Source organism: Colletotrichum aenigma, assembly GCF_013390185.1.
Source record: "Colletotrichum aenigma strain Cg56 chromosome Unknown KSG_Cg56_contig02, whole genome shotgun sequence".
Classification (NCBI taxonomy): Eukaryota; Fungi; Ascomycota; class Sordariomycetes; order Glomerellales; family Glomerellaceae; genus Colletotrichum; species Colletotrichum aenigma.
The window spans coordinates 3,362,361-3,379,425 of NW_023500908.1; the positions used below are offsets into that span (position 1 = coordinate 3,362,361).

The window sequence follows — 17,065 nt, forward strand, 5'->3', positions numbered from 1 at the left end:
AGGTCGACGCCGGCTGTCTCGCCTCAATTTCGAGATTGGAAAAGATGGAGGGGGAGGGGACCGAAAAGTGCTGGAAACGTTCGTCTTACAATGTTGCCCCACGGCATCTTTGTTCATCTAGTTGGAGCAGGGGAGACATCTATCCGCCTGCGTTTCTTTACATCTTGATTTTTCTACTTCTTGCTTCCCCCTCGCCGTGGGAGTGTTGACTCTTTCCTTTGGTGAGGATGATATTGTATGTAGTTGCTCGATTCAGGATGGCCACGTACAGGCTGAATATTGAGAAGGATGCAATTTGACATCGAGTTTGCAATTATTTATTGAAAAGTCTGAATGAGACCACCTGCTGTATTATTGCGACGACGTTTCCTGAAGCTCCTTGGTCGTCTGCGCCGTCCTCATCGTCTCCGCCGTTGTCGCCGTCTGCACCACCCCCATCTGTCCAGGGACAAACCAGCCTCAAGCTGACCTCAGTGCACCAAACCACATAGACAGCAAGGGATGATATCATTTGAACGTAGTTCGTCTGATTTGATTAATTTAGACCCTGGAGATATGCGCAAAAATAAAACAAAGCTTGATGTTGGGATGAATCGAACCATGTGTGTGCAACACTGTGTACATCCACCCACTGAAGGCATCGCGAACTTCAGCAAGCAGCGCTGCGATGCAGCATGCATGTATCACCACCACACAATCAATCAATCGTTCATATAGGATGCGACCGACAGGAGAGATTGCAAGTGCATACTTACTTACATACATATATGATAATGCATCTATCGTCTCGCCTGACCGACGACGATCGTCAACATCAATCAATTATAAAAAAATAAAAAAAGAAACGGAGTTGACATCTCCATCTTCAGCCACTACCCCAAGCCCTTACCGATCGTAATCCAGCACGCCATGCGACGGTGATGATGTCTCTGCAGAGTGAAGCCTCCCTCAAGTGTCATCATCATTGCTTAGGGCTACCGCAGCATCGCAGGTTACCCGTGCGAGTGAGAAGCCACCGCAGCATTCGCACTGGGCGCCACTAAGGGGTTCCAATGGAGATGGGGTAGCGGGAGAAGAATAATGAAAGCCTTCAACCAACTTGACCATTACAGCCGGTAACTACCGCCAACTTTCTGAACCATATACCCTCTGGCGCTGGTGGGACGTGCGCAGTTGGCTGCTGGGTGAGTGGACATTACGTCAGCTGCCCCTTCCTTGGTGCTGGTGCCACGGCACTGCTGAGAGGCGCGCGACAGGGGACAATGGTAGCTGATCGTTCAGAGCTTCAACGTCCAAAGTTGCAATTGCGCATCCGTTCGATGCCGAGTTTACCCTCAGAGAAGATTTCGTCTTCTCAGAGCTGCCGCAACATCAATGGCACGATAATTGCGACCTTGCATCCTCCGCGACACCCGGCGCATCGCCCAAGATGCTCACGACCTCCCCGCGCCTCCACGTCCGGCGCCCCTCGCCCACGACGGCTGAGTTCACAGTGACCACCCGCCCGCCGCCAACCCTCGCCGTCAGGACCCTCTCTCTCCTCCTCCTCATCCTGCGCATCCTCGTCTTCTTCTCCTCGATCCTCCTCCTGCGTGCCGCCTGGGTCCAGTCCCCCAACGCAGCTTCCTTCCTCACGCCACTGCGAACTTCGCGAATCCACCGAGACGAGTACGCGGAAGACGGCTTCTTCTCGGGCGAAGCGCTCTCGCAGTTCCTCCGGCTCGTCGACGACTCTGTCCCCGGCCGTCTGGCCCAGCGCCTCGTCTCCGCCAACACGGTGCCCCTCCCCGTCCTGGTCGCGGGCTGCGTGGTCGCGGCGTACGCGACGCTCCTAAGGACGCATAAGACCGAGAGCCTGCTTGTTCTGCGCGGGCTGGGCATCCAGACGAGCTCGTCTAGCGGGAGCTATCTATACGCCGCGGCGACACGCTTCATACCGACGGAGAAGATCCAGGACGTCCTCGTCAACGAGGCGTTCAAGGGCTTTGAGGTGCGGTACTACCTGATTGTCATCGTCGAAGGGGAGGAGGACCTAGTCGTTGTGTTTCCCCAGATCCTGCCTCGGAAGAAGATCGTCGAGAGGGTGTGGAGAGGGGTCAGAGGCTGTCTGTGGGAAGCAGAAGGCGGCGGTAGTTACGGCGGGGGCAATCGCAAGATAGACGAGAGATGGCAGAGCTGAACAGGAGCTCCCATAATGAAATCATGAACTTTTTCCTCATTTGTTTTTATAATTATACTTCAGAAGGATGCGGCATCTTATTCATCAGCTTCAGCCGCAGCGGCCGCCCTCTTCGCGACCTTGGCATCCTTGATAATCTTCCTCCAGTTCTTCGACTCCTTCATCTCTTCAGAGTTCTTGAACCCCTTTCTCTGCGCAAACCGGTCGTTGATCTCGGCCGGCGTCGGCGTCAACTGCTTCTTCATAATCGGTACATACTCGCCCGCCAGCTTGCCCGACGGCCCGCCTCCAAACACTCTCTTCCCCTTCGCCTGATTCTTCGTCCCCTGAACCTGCCCCGACACCAGGTCAAGCAGCCTGTTGGCCAGCAGCTCGTCCATCTTCTTCGTCCGGTAGTACGTCCAAAGGTTCTCCACGATGTCCGCCTCGCCGTACACCCACTTCAGCGCGGTCTCGCCCTCCTGCGTCCGACTCTCCCTGTCGCCGGGGAACACGCAGTTCCACAGGACCAGCGGCGTGTCGTTGGCGAGGTCGTAGTTGGGCTTCCGCGGCGTTTTCTCGACATCCAGCAACTCCCCCACGAGCTCGGGCTTCTCCAGCCTCTGCCCGACGAGGAACAGGATGGAGACCATGTGGCGAATCTGGTGCCACAGGAAGGCCGTCCCATGGATGTTGAATGAGTACACCTTGGGCAGCTTGCTCCCGTCCGCGGAGCTGAGGCCGAGGTACGGCAGCGCCGAGCCCACGTCCTTGACCTCCTGCACCCCCGCCTCAAACATGCGCCGCTCAAAGTTGGTGATCTGCTTGCCACCGTCCACCTTGCAGAAGTTGCGGAAGTCGTGGTCGCCGACGAAGAGCTGCGCCGCGGCGTCCATGGCTTCGATGTCGAGGTAGCCTTCCTTCAGGCCGTCTGCGGAGACGCCTGTTGTCGGCGCGAAGGCGGGCTGGGTGAAGAAGTAGCGATACCGTCTCTCCTCGCAGGAGAAACGCGCCGAGAAGCCTGGCGGGGGGGAGGGACACCACGCAAGTATGCGGATGTCTTCGGGCAGAAGGCGGTTGAGGGTCTTGATGTAGTCAATCTCCTTTTCGTCTGACCACTCCACCTCGGGCTTCTTCTTGGTCTCCTCCTCGGTTTCTGTTTTTTCGGCGGTTCCCTCCATTGGCGTATCCGCATCCCCTTCCGTCGGAGCAGGCTCCGGCTTGGGTAGCGGCTTGCTACTCCTGACCCTCAGCCCAATGACCTGTCCAAACGCACTCACACCACGATCCGTACGGCCACATTTCGAGTACTCGCAGCAGTCAAAGTTGACCACGGCCGGGTCCTCAGGGAAAATAAGACACGACTTTGTGAGAGCGTTCCACAGCTCGCTCTCGATGGTGGGCAGAGCCGACGATTCGGCGTGCTCGAAACCACCATACCGCTTCCCCAGATACGCCAGCTTCAAGGCGATGAATCGCGTGGAGTACCGCGAGGGATCGATCCCCTTCTTCGTCTTGCGCTTCTTTGCCGGCGGGGGTGCAGCCGCCCCGTCAACGGTCTTGGAGGCTGCGGCCTTTTGCTTGTCGAGTTCATGCTCGAGGTGTCGTATGCGGGAGATGAGACGCTCCTTTTCCCATGAGTCGTACTTTCCAGCCACCTCGGCCATCTTTGCGGCCTGTGAGGTGCTCAGGTATCGTGTGGGGGTGTGGGCGATGAGACGGGGACTGAGATGGTGGTGGTGGCGTTGGCGTTGATGGGCGTGGACGGGTAAAATCTTTCGGCAATCGTGTAATAGTCTATCCAGGCGTCTCAATAACAGCAGACTCTGGCTTGGCGGTCGATGCAGAGTTGAGCCCCAAAACAAACCGTGTAAGGGCCTCATAAGCCTGCTGCTCTTCTTCATATGACTCCGACGTTAAATTTTGGAGGGGTTTAGGCCGGCTCCATGCGGGTACCTTTTTGCTGCGGGCTGTCACTGGAGGGAGGGGCAGTTAACATGGGCATTTTTGAAGAACAAAAAATCCGCCCATTAAAACAGAGTGTGGCTGATGTTTAGTCCATCAGTGGCTGGTTTCCACCTTGATTTGAGGTCTGGACCGGTGTGACGGGACCGGGGGGCCGTTTGGCGGGCAGTGCGTCGAACTGTGTCTGGACCGGTCGGCAGCTGAGCCAATTTGTTCCAGACATCCCGTTATCAGGACGACAACCGAGTCAATTCCGAGACCGCGGACAACCGCAGCCATGGACGGAGATGCCATCAAGATATTGCTAGTTGGAGATGAGAAATGTGGAAAGACGTATTTTCTGTCGTGCGTATCCCTCCAGTGAAGCCCAGTCCCCACATAGGATGTCATCGCTAATGTGAACGCCGTGAATAGGAGACTGAGTGCTGGGGAAGGGACTGGCCCCATCAGGCTGCTTAGGGATATCGACCAACCATTCATATTTGAGATTAAGCTTGGTAGCACACCACATCGGTTGGAATTCTATGATACAAATAGCCCTGAGAACTGGAAGCTTCTTGAGCCGGACCTGGTCATCATGTGCTACGACATAAGCCAACGGCTCAGTCTCATCAACATACAAAGACTAGTGAGTTAACTTGTCTCAATCCTTGACCCCTTTACAACTTCACAGCCTGACGCTTGGGACAGTGGTTCAAAGAGGTCAAACTGTCTTTCCGCAGACCTGACCGCTTGCCTATCCTCGTCCTGGGTCTGAAGCGGGACCTGAGATCCGAGACCGATCCCAACGGCATCATCTATCCTCAAGAAGCCTACCAGATGGCTCAGTCCTTGAGAGTAGACAGGTACATGGAGTGCTCCGCCATGACCGGGGAGCTCGTCAAATTGGCGTTCGAAGACATCTGCACCACGGCAGTCAAGACACGCAGTGAGGCGGGCGGACAGAGTGAAGGCGGCTGTGCCATCATGTGAAGGCTTTCAGTCTTCTGTCGGAGGACTCGGCACGGGAGACGGCGACCTGACGTAGTCAGGATCCGTATTGGGCTCAACAGAGCGATTCGGTTTGGTCTCCTAGGCCGTGCCGTTCGCTTGCTCGCCGCCTTCCTCCTCCTCCTCGGCCTCCCGGGGGAACGATCCGAGAACCTCAGCGATGATGTTGACAATTTCTTCCTGCTGGGCGTCGTCGAAGCGCTCCGCCATCTCTTCGATGACGGTATTCAACGCGGCGACGGAGGCGGGACGGAGATTGAGAAGCATGACGACCTCACCCTTGGCGAGGTCATAGGGCTGGAGCCTCTCCAACAGCTGAGAGATGCATTCCGGGTGGTAGGTGATGGGGTCCTGGCAGAGCGGGTTGGGTGGTGTACGCAGGTACTGCAAGAGCTGAGCGGATGAGTCAGTCATGGGCGTACGTACAAGAAATAGATATCCAATTTTATTCGTTTTTTCTTCAGTGACATTTTCTCAAGAAAACATTCAAAAATTGGACATCGGGTAACGCACTTCTTTGGCCAGGGTCTCGAGATTGCCAGGGCCACGACGCTCTCCTCGCTTCTTTTGGCCGAGCTTCTTCTCCGAAAGGTGCTTGTAGACCTCGTAGTTGGTCAGGACCGCCGTCTGAGCCTCAAGGATCTTCATCGTGACGGTGTACTTGGCGTAGGAGTTGGGGTTGCGATCTCGGGAAGAACTCTCCGTGAGAACAAAGGAGGTGGTTGGCTGGGCTAGCTACCGGCAACGGCGGTCGAGAGGTGCAAATGCAAGTCGCGTTTCGGAGTGGTGAAAATTGTCGTGTCGGTGTGGAAGGTGAACGAGGCTAGACTAATGTCCCTGTCGCTCGAAATGGAACCTGGTAAGCGCACCTGAGAGGCCGGTTGGTGACAGGTCGAGTCACACAACCTTTGCACCCAGGCTGACCCTCTAGATGACGGTTCTTGGCCGAGTTCTGTCTGCAAGCTAGGAAACCAACGGAACCGGAGACTGGCAGTAAGCTCGGTTCAACGTCCAAGGCAGCTGTGAAACCAAACCAAGCAAATGTCCTGCCTGGTCTGCCTCACACGACGGAGAGAAAGTTTAGGATTCGTACAGCACCGCACAGTAGGAACGAGACGGCACGGTACATGCAGTGCGGGTTGCCGTGAATATTTTTTGCTGGTAAGGTCGGTCGGTAGTCACAATTTGCAGCGACCTGCATAAGACACCGCGCAATGGTCGAGCAGAGAGAAGAAAAAAAGGCTGCATTAAGCTGCCCAATCACGATGCCCAGCCCCCCACTCTCGCCATGTGCTAATGTCGCTGGATACGTACCGATTAGGAATTGCGCAATGAGCGCAGGGAACAGCGTTGGCGGCTTTCAGTGGCCGCCGGTGATGAGTCTAAAGCAGGTCTGCACCTGTCTTTTTTCTCATTCCCTCTATTCTGTGTCTGAGATTGGTCTACAGAAATAATGAGAGGTATTTACTTGCTGTCATACCTGCATCACCGGAATGTATAATCACGAGGCAACGAAGAGCCTGGGCTGCAGACTTCAGACCGTCACAGTCAGGATTGTCTGAGCAGAGACCTACCCAGTTACAGGCGCATCCCATCTCAGCATCCCACGCCCGTCCCATGTTCACGATCACAGCGTTCCATTGTGTCCGGGTGGTTGTGGTACCTCTGCAGAGCTCTTTCGCGGCACTGTCATGTTGCCGCGGCTGGCCGCTGTCAATGCCGTCGCTCCAGGTACGACAGCGGCCGTTCTGCGCCGCCCCCAAAGAGGCTCAGGGCCTTGCAACCACTAGAAACACAGTGCATGGTCAGGGCGCCACTGGCGCAAAATCTCTGCCAGAGATCGGAGTCATGAAGAGCACCAACCTGCCCAGACTAACCTAAACGAGCTGATTCTGCACCCGGCTACCCTGTGTGTCCGTCGCTTCTCAGCACCAGAGCACCCTTTTCCACCCCACCACGCAGCCCATTCACACCCACCTTCCCCCAGTCCACATGGTTGGCGACCGCACCCGACCCCGACCCCGATACCTGCAATCCACGTCCCAAACAAACTTATCCACTCAGAGATTTTCCTTTACAACTTCTCGACAACCCCAGCTTCAAAGGTATCCCCGCCACTACCAGCTTTTCTTTCCACGTCTCCCCCCCTTCCCTCCGAATCTTTTCCTCGACAGCTTGTTCGTCATGCTGCTGTAGTGATCGCACCTTCGAGTGTCTGCCCTCTCAAGCCTTTGGCATCAACTTTCTGGACAACCTTTTCTGCGCCTACCCTCGGCTTCGGCACATTCCAAGTACCCTGTGACGTCGCCTCGCACCCCACTAGCAGATATTTTTGACGCCTCAAGCAAACCCGAGACCGGCACTGCTCCTTCGCGATTCTCCATCCCGCACACGACATCCCACCACCACCAATATCCTCACCTCCAACTCCGAACCCCCGCCTGCAAAGCTCTTAATTGTAGCTAGGCACGTACAGCTCCTATTCTTCCGCCCTACTCGAGCCAAAGAGCTGCTGCATTTCGGCTTGAACTCCGCCGGTTTCGCCCGACCGCATTTCGACCTTCTGTTTTTCGATACCCCTTCTTCAAAGACCAGACACCAGCGACACAATGGTCCGCAACATCATTATCCTTGGTGGAAACACCCACCCCGAGCTGATTGACAGCGTCTGCAACAACCTGGGCCTTAACCCCTGCGAGCGCGTCCTCACCAAGTTCTCTGTCGGCGAGTCTCGCTGTGAGATCAAGGACTCGGTGCGCGGCAAGGATGTCTTTATCATCCAGACCGCCTCTGGCTCTGTCAACGACGGCTTCATGGACCTTTGCATCATGATCTCTGCTTGCAAGACTGGCTCTGCAAAGAGAGTCACTGCTGTCATGCCTTTGTTCCCCTACTCAAGACAGCCTGACGTCCCCTACAAGAAGGCCGGCGCGCCTCTCTCCAAGTCTGCCTCGGAACCTTCCAAGAACGGCTACACCTTCGAGAGCGTTCCCGCGACCCCCGCTCCTGGCGTTCCGCGCACTGCTGGCCTCACCAATGGCATCGACGGCGTTGCCTCCAAGCTGGCGAAAAGCAAGCTGAACGAGGAGAGAGGCAACGGCACCAATGGCGGCGACTACTTCAAGAACGGCAACGGCGATTCCAAGGTCAATGGCCACGGCCGCAACCACGATTCGATTTCGTCGCAGGTCCGCTTCACCACCCACGACTACGAGAACCAGAGCCAGGTCAACGGCTTCCAGTCGAAGCCGGGATACAAGCAATGGGTTGCCCAGGCTGGCACTCTGGTCGCGGACTTGCTGGCTTGCGCTGGTGCGGACCATGTGGTATGTATTTCCCGAAATATCCATGGGCGCAACCCAAGAAGGATGCGCCTACATCTGCCTGTTTCTGAAGCACTTCACTAACATACAACAGATCACGTAAGTTCTTTCTTCTGCCGTGGCGGGCTGTTTTGCGCGCCAGCCCTTGTTGCCGATTCCCATAAGACCCTTTGTGGATTCTTGACACCTGCCCTTCGTTGCTTCTTTTCGAAGCAATCGCTAATGGTTGCAGGATGGATCTCCATGATCCTCAGTATCAGGGCTTCTTCGATGTCCCAGTGGACAACCTGTACGGCAAGCCCCTCCTCAAGAGGTACATCCAGCAGAACATCCCCAACTTCAAGGACGCCGTTGTCATCTCTCCTGATGCTGGTGGAGCCAAGCGTGCTACCGCCATTGCTGATGAGCTGGACATGGCGTTTGCCCTGATTCACAAGGTAGGTGATCTATTTCTTTAGACGGAGGTGCGGGAACTCATAACTTGACACAGGAGCGTCGCCCCACCAAGTACAGCGAGCAGCGCAACGCCAGTATGATGCTGGTTGGCGATGTCAAGGACAAGGTGTGCATCCTCGTTGATGATCTTGTTGATACCGGCAACACGATCACGAGGGCTGCCAAGCTCCTCAAGAAGAACGGCGCTACTCAGATCTACGCCCTCTTGACCCATGGCATTCTCAGCGGTGACGCCATCCCCCGCATCAACGCTTCGGCCATCGACAAGATTATCGTGACCAACACCGTTCCCCAGGGCGAGCACATGAAGGTGTGCCCCAAGCTTGGCTTCCTGGATGGTGAGTTTTTCCAGCTCTTTCTTGAAGTGTCTAACAGCTTCTGACTTGATCACTAGTCTCTCCCGTTTTCGCGGAGGCTATTCGTCGCGTTCACCACGGCGAGTCGATCAGCGTCCTTTTCCAGCACAACTAAAAGCATCATTTCATGGCGTTTGAAAAGAACATCGGCTTTTGCATTGGAGGGTTTATTGGATTCCACAACTACTTCTAGGGAGATTTGGGCAACAATTGTTGCTTTTACGGCGTTCAGCTCAGGAGGTGGTCAAGTGTGGCATCTTTTTCTTGCTTTGCCAGGGACGCTCTAGACGTTTTCTTTATTCTTTTATCCGGATCATCCACGACATTCCAGCCTGCTTCCGCATGGAAGCTGAGCCAGTTACTGGCGGCCCCGCGTGGCCAGCCACCTTGCTACACACTACACACATAGGACCTCATCTTACGATGGAGGCTCTCTGCACAGCGGCCCGATCAGCGGTTCTTGATACTGCGGCCTTGCTATACACACTCTTATGCCCCATGGATCACAGTGTTCCCTGTCTGCGATATTGACTATTTCGATTTCTTCACGTGGGGAGTGGTGCGTTCTTTTTGCGGTCACGGCGCTAGTTCGACGGCCCTTTTTTGCTGCAGGCCGTCCACGTAACATAAACACTCCGTAGGAACTCAGATGGACTTGTCCTGGGGAGTTTCCGCCCGCTTGCGTATCGTGAGCGTAGACGTAGATATCGTGACCTATGACTTAGAACTAGATCATCTAGCAATGAAGATATACGAAACCTCTGTCAGTTTGAAGCACGTGGTACTGTGAAATATGGAATACAGAGATACTAGTGATTATTCTACAACTACCAACGTGGAATTGAGTGAAGAATACGTCGGCAGCGAAGTCGAAATTCCATGTGAGGGATGCACTACTGACTATGATATTTGCCTGGTTCACCTTTGCCTGGAAGATTTCTATGATATTCCCCTCAGCATGGCGAAAACTGCTTGCGTCACCACTAATCCTGCTAACGACACCACTAATACTGCTACATCGCATGAGAAGTCGAATACCATCTCCTTCCGACTCTTTGTGCTTCCATCTTCGAGTTGCACCATTTCATACCATAGGTACGCCACTAGCGTAAAAATGCTCAGAACAACTGAATAGCTTATTAAGCGGTACAAGAGGGGCTCCTCTGGGGGTGTTTCCGTCGTCGGCTCTGGCGCAGTTTTTCGGCAGCCATGGTTGTTGTTAGAACGAGTAGGCCTGGTGTTGGGCGTAAGTGCCATCCGAGCACGACGCCGCTGCAGGTGCCGGGGATTTCTTGCCAACCGGCGCCCGGAAATTTGGCAACGTCGTCGTAATGACCGAGCGTCTGTGACTGGTCCTGCGGCTGGGAAGTTGTAACGCTGCCGTAAGGACTGAGCGGTTGAAAATGGTGAAGCTGCTGGAAGGGCAGAACGCGGTTGTAAGAGATGAGTCATTGTGAATGTTCTAGCTGCTGGGAAGTTGTCATGTTGTTGTAGGCGAGGGACACGAGTTCCCATCGTGTGCAGAGCGATAGGTGGTGTAGGGTTTCTGGAAGTGTGCAGGGCCGTAGGGCGATGATGTTGCAACCACCGATTAGCTCCACTCGGCATGGGCGCATCAATGTTTGTACGCGACTGCAAAGCCGCAAAGTTGCGTCCGAATGTGCGCAAGGCAGTGAGTGATCGAGTGGTCGCTCTCACCATTGGCAGGATGCTGGATGGTTGTTGCAACAACCGAGCTGTGGGCGTTGCAAGTTGGCGCAAGGCCTTGAGATTGTCAGCCAAATGGGAATGATTATTGGACTTTGAAGACTTACCAGCTGCAAATTACTTTGATACATGGTTAGTTGGATACGATTGCTAAACGTATCGTTATCAAGTGTTGGTGGCGTAAGAGGAAGTGTTGTTACATGGGATGTTTTCTAAATCTGTATTGAAAATAACAAAATGAAACTGAAGCTGAGGAACATCTGTGAGCTCCACGAAGTCTTTAAGTTAATCTGTGGCTGATTTCCGAGTCACCTGCCGCCCAGTAGGGTGTGTGGTAGCTACCTTGTGGAATATTCTGAGCATCCTACCGAGGCCATGTCTTTCGTACTAAGTTTCGCCAGGCCCAGTGACAAACCGTTTCCCGCTTCGTGTCTCTGTCGGGCTCTGGAGTTTTCCGAGGTAGTTTATTTGAGTAAAACGCAAGAGTTATCCGAAAAGGAAAGGTTCATCTGGATGGTGATTCAGAGGGTGCGGATTCTCTAACGTATGTATATCTGATGAGTTTGCTCTCCGGGTGAATAGGAACAACAATGAGGATGACAGCAGGATGACAGCACGATATGGACAATAGTATACTTGAAAGTATTGTCAAGGAGGAAAAATGAGAAGAGAATAATACTGGCTATCAGCAGTACTCTACCTGGTAGCTAGAATGCTTCGCACGCCCGAATAGCAAGATCCAACAGAAAAAAAGGCTAAACGCAGTTCTAATATCTTGAGCTGCCTTACGTCTAAATAACTATGAATTAAAAGTTTGAAATCAACCTTTGTTCAAGACTCGGCTCGAGACAGGTAGTCAGCTCACAAGGTCGTGAGTGACTTGATGTGCAAGCCGGCCGGCACATCCATGTACTGCCGGCCCGAGCCCCCATAAAACCCGGACGGGCCCGAATGCGGGGTGCATGTCCCCCGCTTATCTTATTGCATCTACCTCTCCCAAGCTCTCCCCCCACCAAAGCCAAGCTCCTGTCCCTCCAACTACACCTCGGCAACGAGCCCAAGCAAGCCACGACCGAGACCGCATCCCGACAAACACGATGGCAACGCTCTCGGGCGCAGAGCGCATTCGCGCAATTACTGATGAGGATGGCATGTTCAAGGCCTTTGACACATACCCATGGAAGAAGGACAAGATGTTCCTGGTGAGCCACAACTCGGCGCAAACCGAGCACAGGATTCCGCACCTCTCTCTCTCCCTCGGCCGGCCCAGTCGTTCCCTATGGCGAGAGCTGACCGCGTCCATGACAGTCCGGCCTCACCGCAATTCTCGGCGACCCAAACACAGCAAACCCTAAAGGAACCCCTTCCGAACTCGCAACCCACGCCCGGATCTTCTACTACGCCTCGCGCATCGGCGTGACAATTGACTTCAACGGCTACAAAGACTGGCTCGCCCGCCACCCGGACCACACACCACCCGACATCCTCCCCGAAGAATACAAATCCCAGTCGCCAGCAACAACCACAGCTGCCGACGTGCCGGACCTTACGTCGAAGCTCAATGACATAAAGACCGACCCCGAAGTCGAGAACAACGCTGGCGCAGAAGATACGCCGTCATGGCAGACCGCCGCTCCTAAAGCGGAGCTCTACGTCGAGCGGAAGGCTCCCCCGCAAGTAGATGGTGACGGCGAGGGAGGCGAGCCAGCGTATCCTGTCGGCTTTGCGGAGATGCTTCAGATGTTACAGAAGGGCATCCCCATCCCAGGAATACGACAGATACCCGACACTGTCGTCAGGGATGCAGTAAGTTATCTGTCATGGGATCCAATTGTCATGGGATCTGATCTCTCCCGCTTCCTTGTGCTTACATCACTTAGTCTGTCAAGCCTTTCGGAAAGCGTGCGGTGCCAAAGAAACCCTGGGAGAAGGATATACCAACTACAGATACAGAAGCGGGAGATCAACCCTCCGTAGTCGATGCTGAATTCCCTCCACTTGATGAAACTCCAGCACTAGAGGCTGACAAGTCAAGCAAAGACACGTAGATCCGCGATAGATGGTAGGGATTTTGAAACTGTCTTACGGCGTTGGGTTAGATTCGGTGCATTAATTGACGGCGTAGGTTACTGGTCAAGGTGATACTGCAAACAAAATTCATTATTCGTTCACTGCGGCAAGACTTCACCATTAAGAAAAGTGTAAGAAGACATTCTCTAGCGAAACTACCTAATGTTGATGAGGGACCGCCGCAGATGCTGTCCAATCTGGACCAAAGCACACTCCAAAGCTTTCTGGAATGTGATAATACTACATACAATCATTGCGTTTCTGGTTCTGATATTCCATGCTGGCCTAGCCGCCCATCTTTCTTCTCCTCCTCCGAGTCGTCCTTCCGGCTATGACGAAAGACCTTTCAAGGATTTTGTGGATTTGTTGGTGTACCGCCATGTATAGACTGCAGCGTTCTGGTCGGGTTTCGCGACGCAACTCCAACGCCCTGAATAGGGTTTTGAGGTCACACTGACGCACCTCCTCCATATTGCAAAATCCATAACCATGATGTGTCCAATGCACTCGACCAAGTGATAACTTGTCGAGAGTAGGATGACAGCTGATCTGTAAATTAATGGCCGAGGAAAATGTTTGTAAGCACGGACATATGCTGTGGTGCGATGACTTCGTCAGAGCTGATGAAAATCAGGGTATGAGTGTGAGGATTAGGGGTGGAGACAATAGTGACGCAAAGAGAGAACATGGAGGGCTCGTGACAATATGGATAATATTGCGACAAGCTGCAAAAGGCCGGCAGAAGAGAGTTCAACGATAGCTGTTGCTACCAGCGTAGCGAGGGGGACCACCCATGCGGCCCATTCCAGGGCCGACTCCAGGGCCAGGACGGGTGGCGACCGCAGGGTTGGTGCAGAGCATGCCGACGCGGGAGCCGAACTTGGATCCACGAAGAGAAACTATGTGCTTGCGGATATGAGCGGCAACGACTTCGCGATGCTGCATGCCGGCGTGGGTGAGGATGTATTGAATCAGGTAGTTGCCGTACTGGTCGCTGGCAATGTCAACCAGGGGGATACGGGGGCGGTCGACTCGACCCTCGCACACACGGTCGAGGTAGCGACCGAGAAAGTCGCAACCGCCAATCTTGAGGCACTTCTCGACAACTTTGGAGGCGTACTGATCAGTGCTATACTCGGCAGCGTAACGGATGACGTGGTCAATAGCACGAGATCGATCGGCCGGGGCACCATGCTCGCAAATGTGCTGGATGCACCAGTTGCCGAATTGGCCATGAGCGACGATGTCAATATTGGCAAGGACCTCCTCAATGCAGGGGCGCTAGACACACTCGTTAGCAAGGAAGTAGATACGATGAAGCCTTGAAATTACCTTGTCTTCCTCGAGGCAATTCTCAAAGATGTTCTGGACGACGAGACTGCCGGTCTCGCCGAGGGCGACCTCGTGCCACATGCCGCGGAGAGCTTCATTGACGAACTTCATGATTTGAGGGGGACTCTTAGACCATCTGAGCTCGAAAAGCTTCTGCCAGACGTGGCAGGCGTAGCGATGAATGACCGTCTCCGGGATGCGGCGAAGCAGCTCATGAACCATGATAGCCTTGTAGTCCTCCGGAACCGAGTCGAAGGCCTTTTGAACGACGTGGCAGCCGAAGGGGTCCATGGAAAGGTTCAGAGTGTTGCCGCGAATGGCTTCTGCAATCTTCACCACTTGCTCGGGAGTTCCGTGCTCGAAGCAGCGCTGGACCAGGAAATTGCCGAAGCGGTTGACCATGAGAGGATAGGCCTGTGCAACGATGGCCTCCACGATTTCATACTTCTGGTCCGGAGTGCCGACCTTGAGCTTCTGCTGCAGGAAGATGGAGGCCTGCTGATCGTTGTTGCAGACGATCTTGTCGACGATGTACTTCCAGTTGCAGTTGACGTTACGGTCCAACAGGCGACGGTAGTTGAGAGGCTCAGTGGTCGGAAGGTAAGTCTGACCCTCGGAAGCAATGGCCTGCTCGGGTTGATCAGTCAGTCTGCTGGATCTAACACCCTTTCTCTGACCATCCCGACGTACCTCGTTCTTCCAGCCAGATGCGGCAGTGAATTCGGTAGCGTGGGGCGAAAGCTGACTTCCAATGGACTGCGGATTGTAGCCCTGGTACATGCCGGAGCCCATGTTGCCTCCAGGACCACCCATACCGCCAGCCATGGGGTCGAACGAAGAGGGCGAGGTGGCGAAGCCTCCGTAGCTAGGTTGGAAGTTGGAGCCACCATACGGCTGAGGAGAAGGCCAGCGGCTGCTCTCGTAGCGATTGTTGCGGCGACTGCTGGGAGGGCGGGAGAACATCTCGGTGTCCTGGTTCATGCGATCTCCGCGGTAGCTGTCTCCCACCGGGAAAGGTCCAACAGGGTCCATGAAGCCTGGGTTGAAGCCGCCACGGCCGCTTCCGTACCAATCTCCTGCCATCGATTGAGATTCAGGAGGAGGCATGGCTGGACCGCTGTTGGAGAAAGGGGGTCTGGCATTGGCCCAGATGCCGCGAGAACGACTGTAGCCACCGACGGAGGGCGCACCTGCATCCGAGCTGCTGTCATCATTGGGGCCCCAGCTGTTCTCGGGGCCAAGCATGCTAGAACGAACAGACGGCGTTGGCTGCATGATTTCGTCATCTTGCTTCACGGAACGCGTCTGGGCAAGCTCGTGGTCGAGGCGGGTGATCTTGGTTTGGGCTCGAGCAAGCTCCATCTTGAGGCGAAGGAGCTCCTCCATGTTGCCGCGGTTCTCCTTAAGGGTAGCGCTGGCGGGGCGAGTCGTGGGAGCGGTACTGGGAAAGGTATCGGTAGCGGGGGTAATGGGGACAGAAATGCTGGCCGACGGAATTGAGTCGTCCACGACGCGAGAGTACAAAGCGTCGTCAGTTTTCTTCAGAGCCTCGTTCTGCTGGTCGAGCGCGGCTTGCTGCTCCGAAAGCTTAGCAAGGAGCATATCCATGGGGTTCGTGCCGGCAATTGTGGTCGACTCCTGATTGGTCTTCTTCTGTTGTCGCTGTGAGCGAGGCAGCAGATGACGGGTTTGAGAACCAACCTTCAAAGCATTCTGATTGATCAGCTTGGAACAAGTAAGGGTCGAGATTCCCGGCTTGAGGTTGCTGAGCGAATGGTCCTTTAGATATTCGTCAGCAAAGATCCTGTGGTATTCAATAATCCCACGATGTCGGTTATTGGCCCGGAAAGACCCAATTTGATGTGAGTGAATAGACAAGAGATGAACTTACGTTGCCGACAGACTCGGGCGACTGCTTCATGTACTCCTCTCCGAAGACGGGCATCGAGTTGACAGGCGAGCCTCGCTTCGAAGTAGCGTACGTGGAGTCGGGAGTAGACATGGTGGGCTCGCGAACGATGCCTTATCGAGGAGTCGATACGTTGCAGAAAATAGGTCAGGGTATTGCCCAAAAGTGGCAGAAGAAATGAGAAAGATTCCTTTGCAAGGGTTGCAGATGGAAGAGGGTGGGTGGGATTTTCCTCTCTGCGTTGGAGGTTTGTGGTGGTGAAGGTGAAGGTGAGGGTGGAGGGGAGAGAGAAGAGTTTTGTTTTTGGGGTGGTCGAGATATGGAAGTGAGGGGAGGCAGGAAGGCGGCAGCGACAGAGGTAGCTGAGGGGAAGGAGACCACTCTGAACTGTACAGGACAGGTACCTCCTTGTGGTATTTGTGGTAGATCTCACAGAGAAAATCCTCCACAAAGTCGGGAAACAACAAGTCAGTAAGTATCTGGCTCTAAATCCGACCTAGGTGTGAGGTAGGAGAGGTGCGTTGCTGGGGTGACTTTTTTCTCAGGCAAGAAAGGCGGTTGTAGGTGTTGAAGAAGGCAAGAACGATTGTTTACTGGCAAAAAATCTGGAAACGATCCTCCTCTTTTGGGACGAGTGAGTGGCAGTCAGGTCGTCTGGTCTGCAGGCACCAACTTCGAGGTCTTGCTTCAGCTAGCTGGACTGCTGGGACCAGAGACCAGAGAACAACTGCCCCACTGCCTCAATATAACTGATATTGACTGACGTTTTGGCAACCGCTAATCGTGAAATTCCTAGGTG

At 54.4% G+C, this 17,065-nt stretch overlaps 7 protein-coding genes across 7 annotated transcripts; 4 read left to right on the forward strand and 3 right to left on the reverse strand.

The window, feature by feature from the left end:
* Positions 1 to 1,429: 1,429 nt before the first annotated feature.
* gpi15 (Phosphatidylinositol N-acetylglucosaminyltransferase subunit gpi15) lies at positions 1,430 to 2,179 on the forward strand (the record flags this gene model as incomplete). Its single annotated transcript, XM_037318209.1, has 1 exon — positions 1,430 to 2,179. The coding sequence occupies one exon, from the start codon at positions 1,430 to 1,432 to the stop codon at positions 2,177 to 2,179; it is 750 nt and encodes a 249-aa protein (XP_037184128.1).
* Positions 2,180 to 2,256: 77 nt separating this feature from the next.
* On the reverse strand, positions 2,257 to 3,825 carry DEG1 (tRNA pseudouridine(38/39) synthase; the record flags this gene model as incomplete). Its single annotated transcript, XM_037318210.1, has 1 exon — positions 2,257 to 3,825. One exon carries the CDS (start codon positions 3,823 to 3,825, stop codon positions 2,257 to 2,259), a length of 1,569 nt encoding a protein of 522 aa, XP_037184127.1.
* Positions 3,826 to 4,400: 575 nt separating this feature from the next.
* Positions 4,401 to 5,095, forward strand: rhoA-1 (GTP-binding protein rhoA; the record flags this gene model as incomplete). Its single annotated transcript, XM_037318211.1, has 3 exons — positions 4,401 to 4,468; positions 4,538 to 4,751; positions 4,814 to 5,095. The coding sequence occupies 3 exons, from the start codon at positions 4,401 to 4,403 to the stop codon at positions 5,093 to 5,095; spliced, it is 564 nt and encodes a 187-aa protein (XP_037184134.1).
* A 99-nt stretch (positions 5,096 to 5,194) lies between these two features.
* On the reverse strand, positions 5,195 to 5,761 carry rpc17 (DNA-directed RNA polymerase III subunit rpc9; the record flags this gene model as incomplete). The annotated part of the gene is made up of 2 exons (XM_037318212.1): positions 5,195 to 5,506; positions 5,627 to 5,761. The coding sequence occupies 2 exons, from the start codon at positions 5,759 to 5,761 to the stop codon at positions 5,195 to 5,197; spliced, it is 447 nt and encodes a 148-aa protein (XP_037184133.1).
* Positions 5,762 to 7,722: 1,961 nt separating this feature from the next.
* Positions 7,723 to 9,363, forward strand: CGCA056_v002956 (Ribose-phosphate pyrophosphokinase 5; the record flags this gene model as incomplete). Its single annotated transcript, XM_037318213.1, has 5 exons — positions 7,723 to 8,439; positions 8,510 to 8,535; positions 8,669 to 8,873; positions 8,927 to 9,230; positions 9,287 to 9,363. The coding sequence occupies 5 exons, from the start codon at positions 7,723 to 7,725 to the stop codon at positions 9,361 to 9,363; spliced, it is 1,329 nt and encodes a 442-aa protein (XP_037184132.1).
* Positions 9,364 to 12,052: 2,689 nt separating this feature from the next.
* Positions 12,053 to 13,003, forward strand: CGCA056_v002957 (uncharacterized protein; the record flags this gene model as incomplete). Its single annotated transcript, XM_037318214.1, has 3 exons — positions 12,053 to 12,157; positions 12,264 to 12,761; positions 12,836 to 13,003. 3 exons carry the CDS (start codon positions 12,053 to 12,055, stop codon positions 13,001 to 13,003), a joined length of 771 nt encoding a protein of 256 aa, XP_037184131.1.
* A 772-nt stretch (positions 13,004 to 13,775) lies between these two features.
* Positions 13,776 to 16,359, reverse strand: mcp2 (Meiotic coiled-coil protein 2; the record flags this gene model as incomplete). The annotated part of the gene is made up of 5 exons (XM_037318215.1): positions 13,776 to 14,306; positions 14,358 to 14,984; positions 15,048 to 16,010; positions 16,059 to 16,136; positions 16,249 to 16,359. 5 exons carry the CDS (start codon positions 16,357 to 16,359, stop codon positions 13,776 to 13,778), a joined length of 2,310 nt encoding a protein of 769 aa, XP_037184136.1.
* Between the last annotated feature and the right edge of the window lie 706 nt (positions 16,360 to 17,065).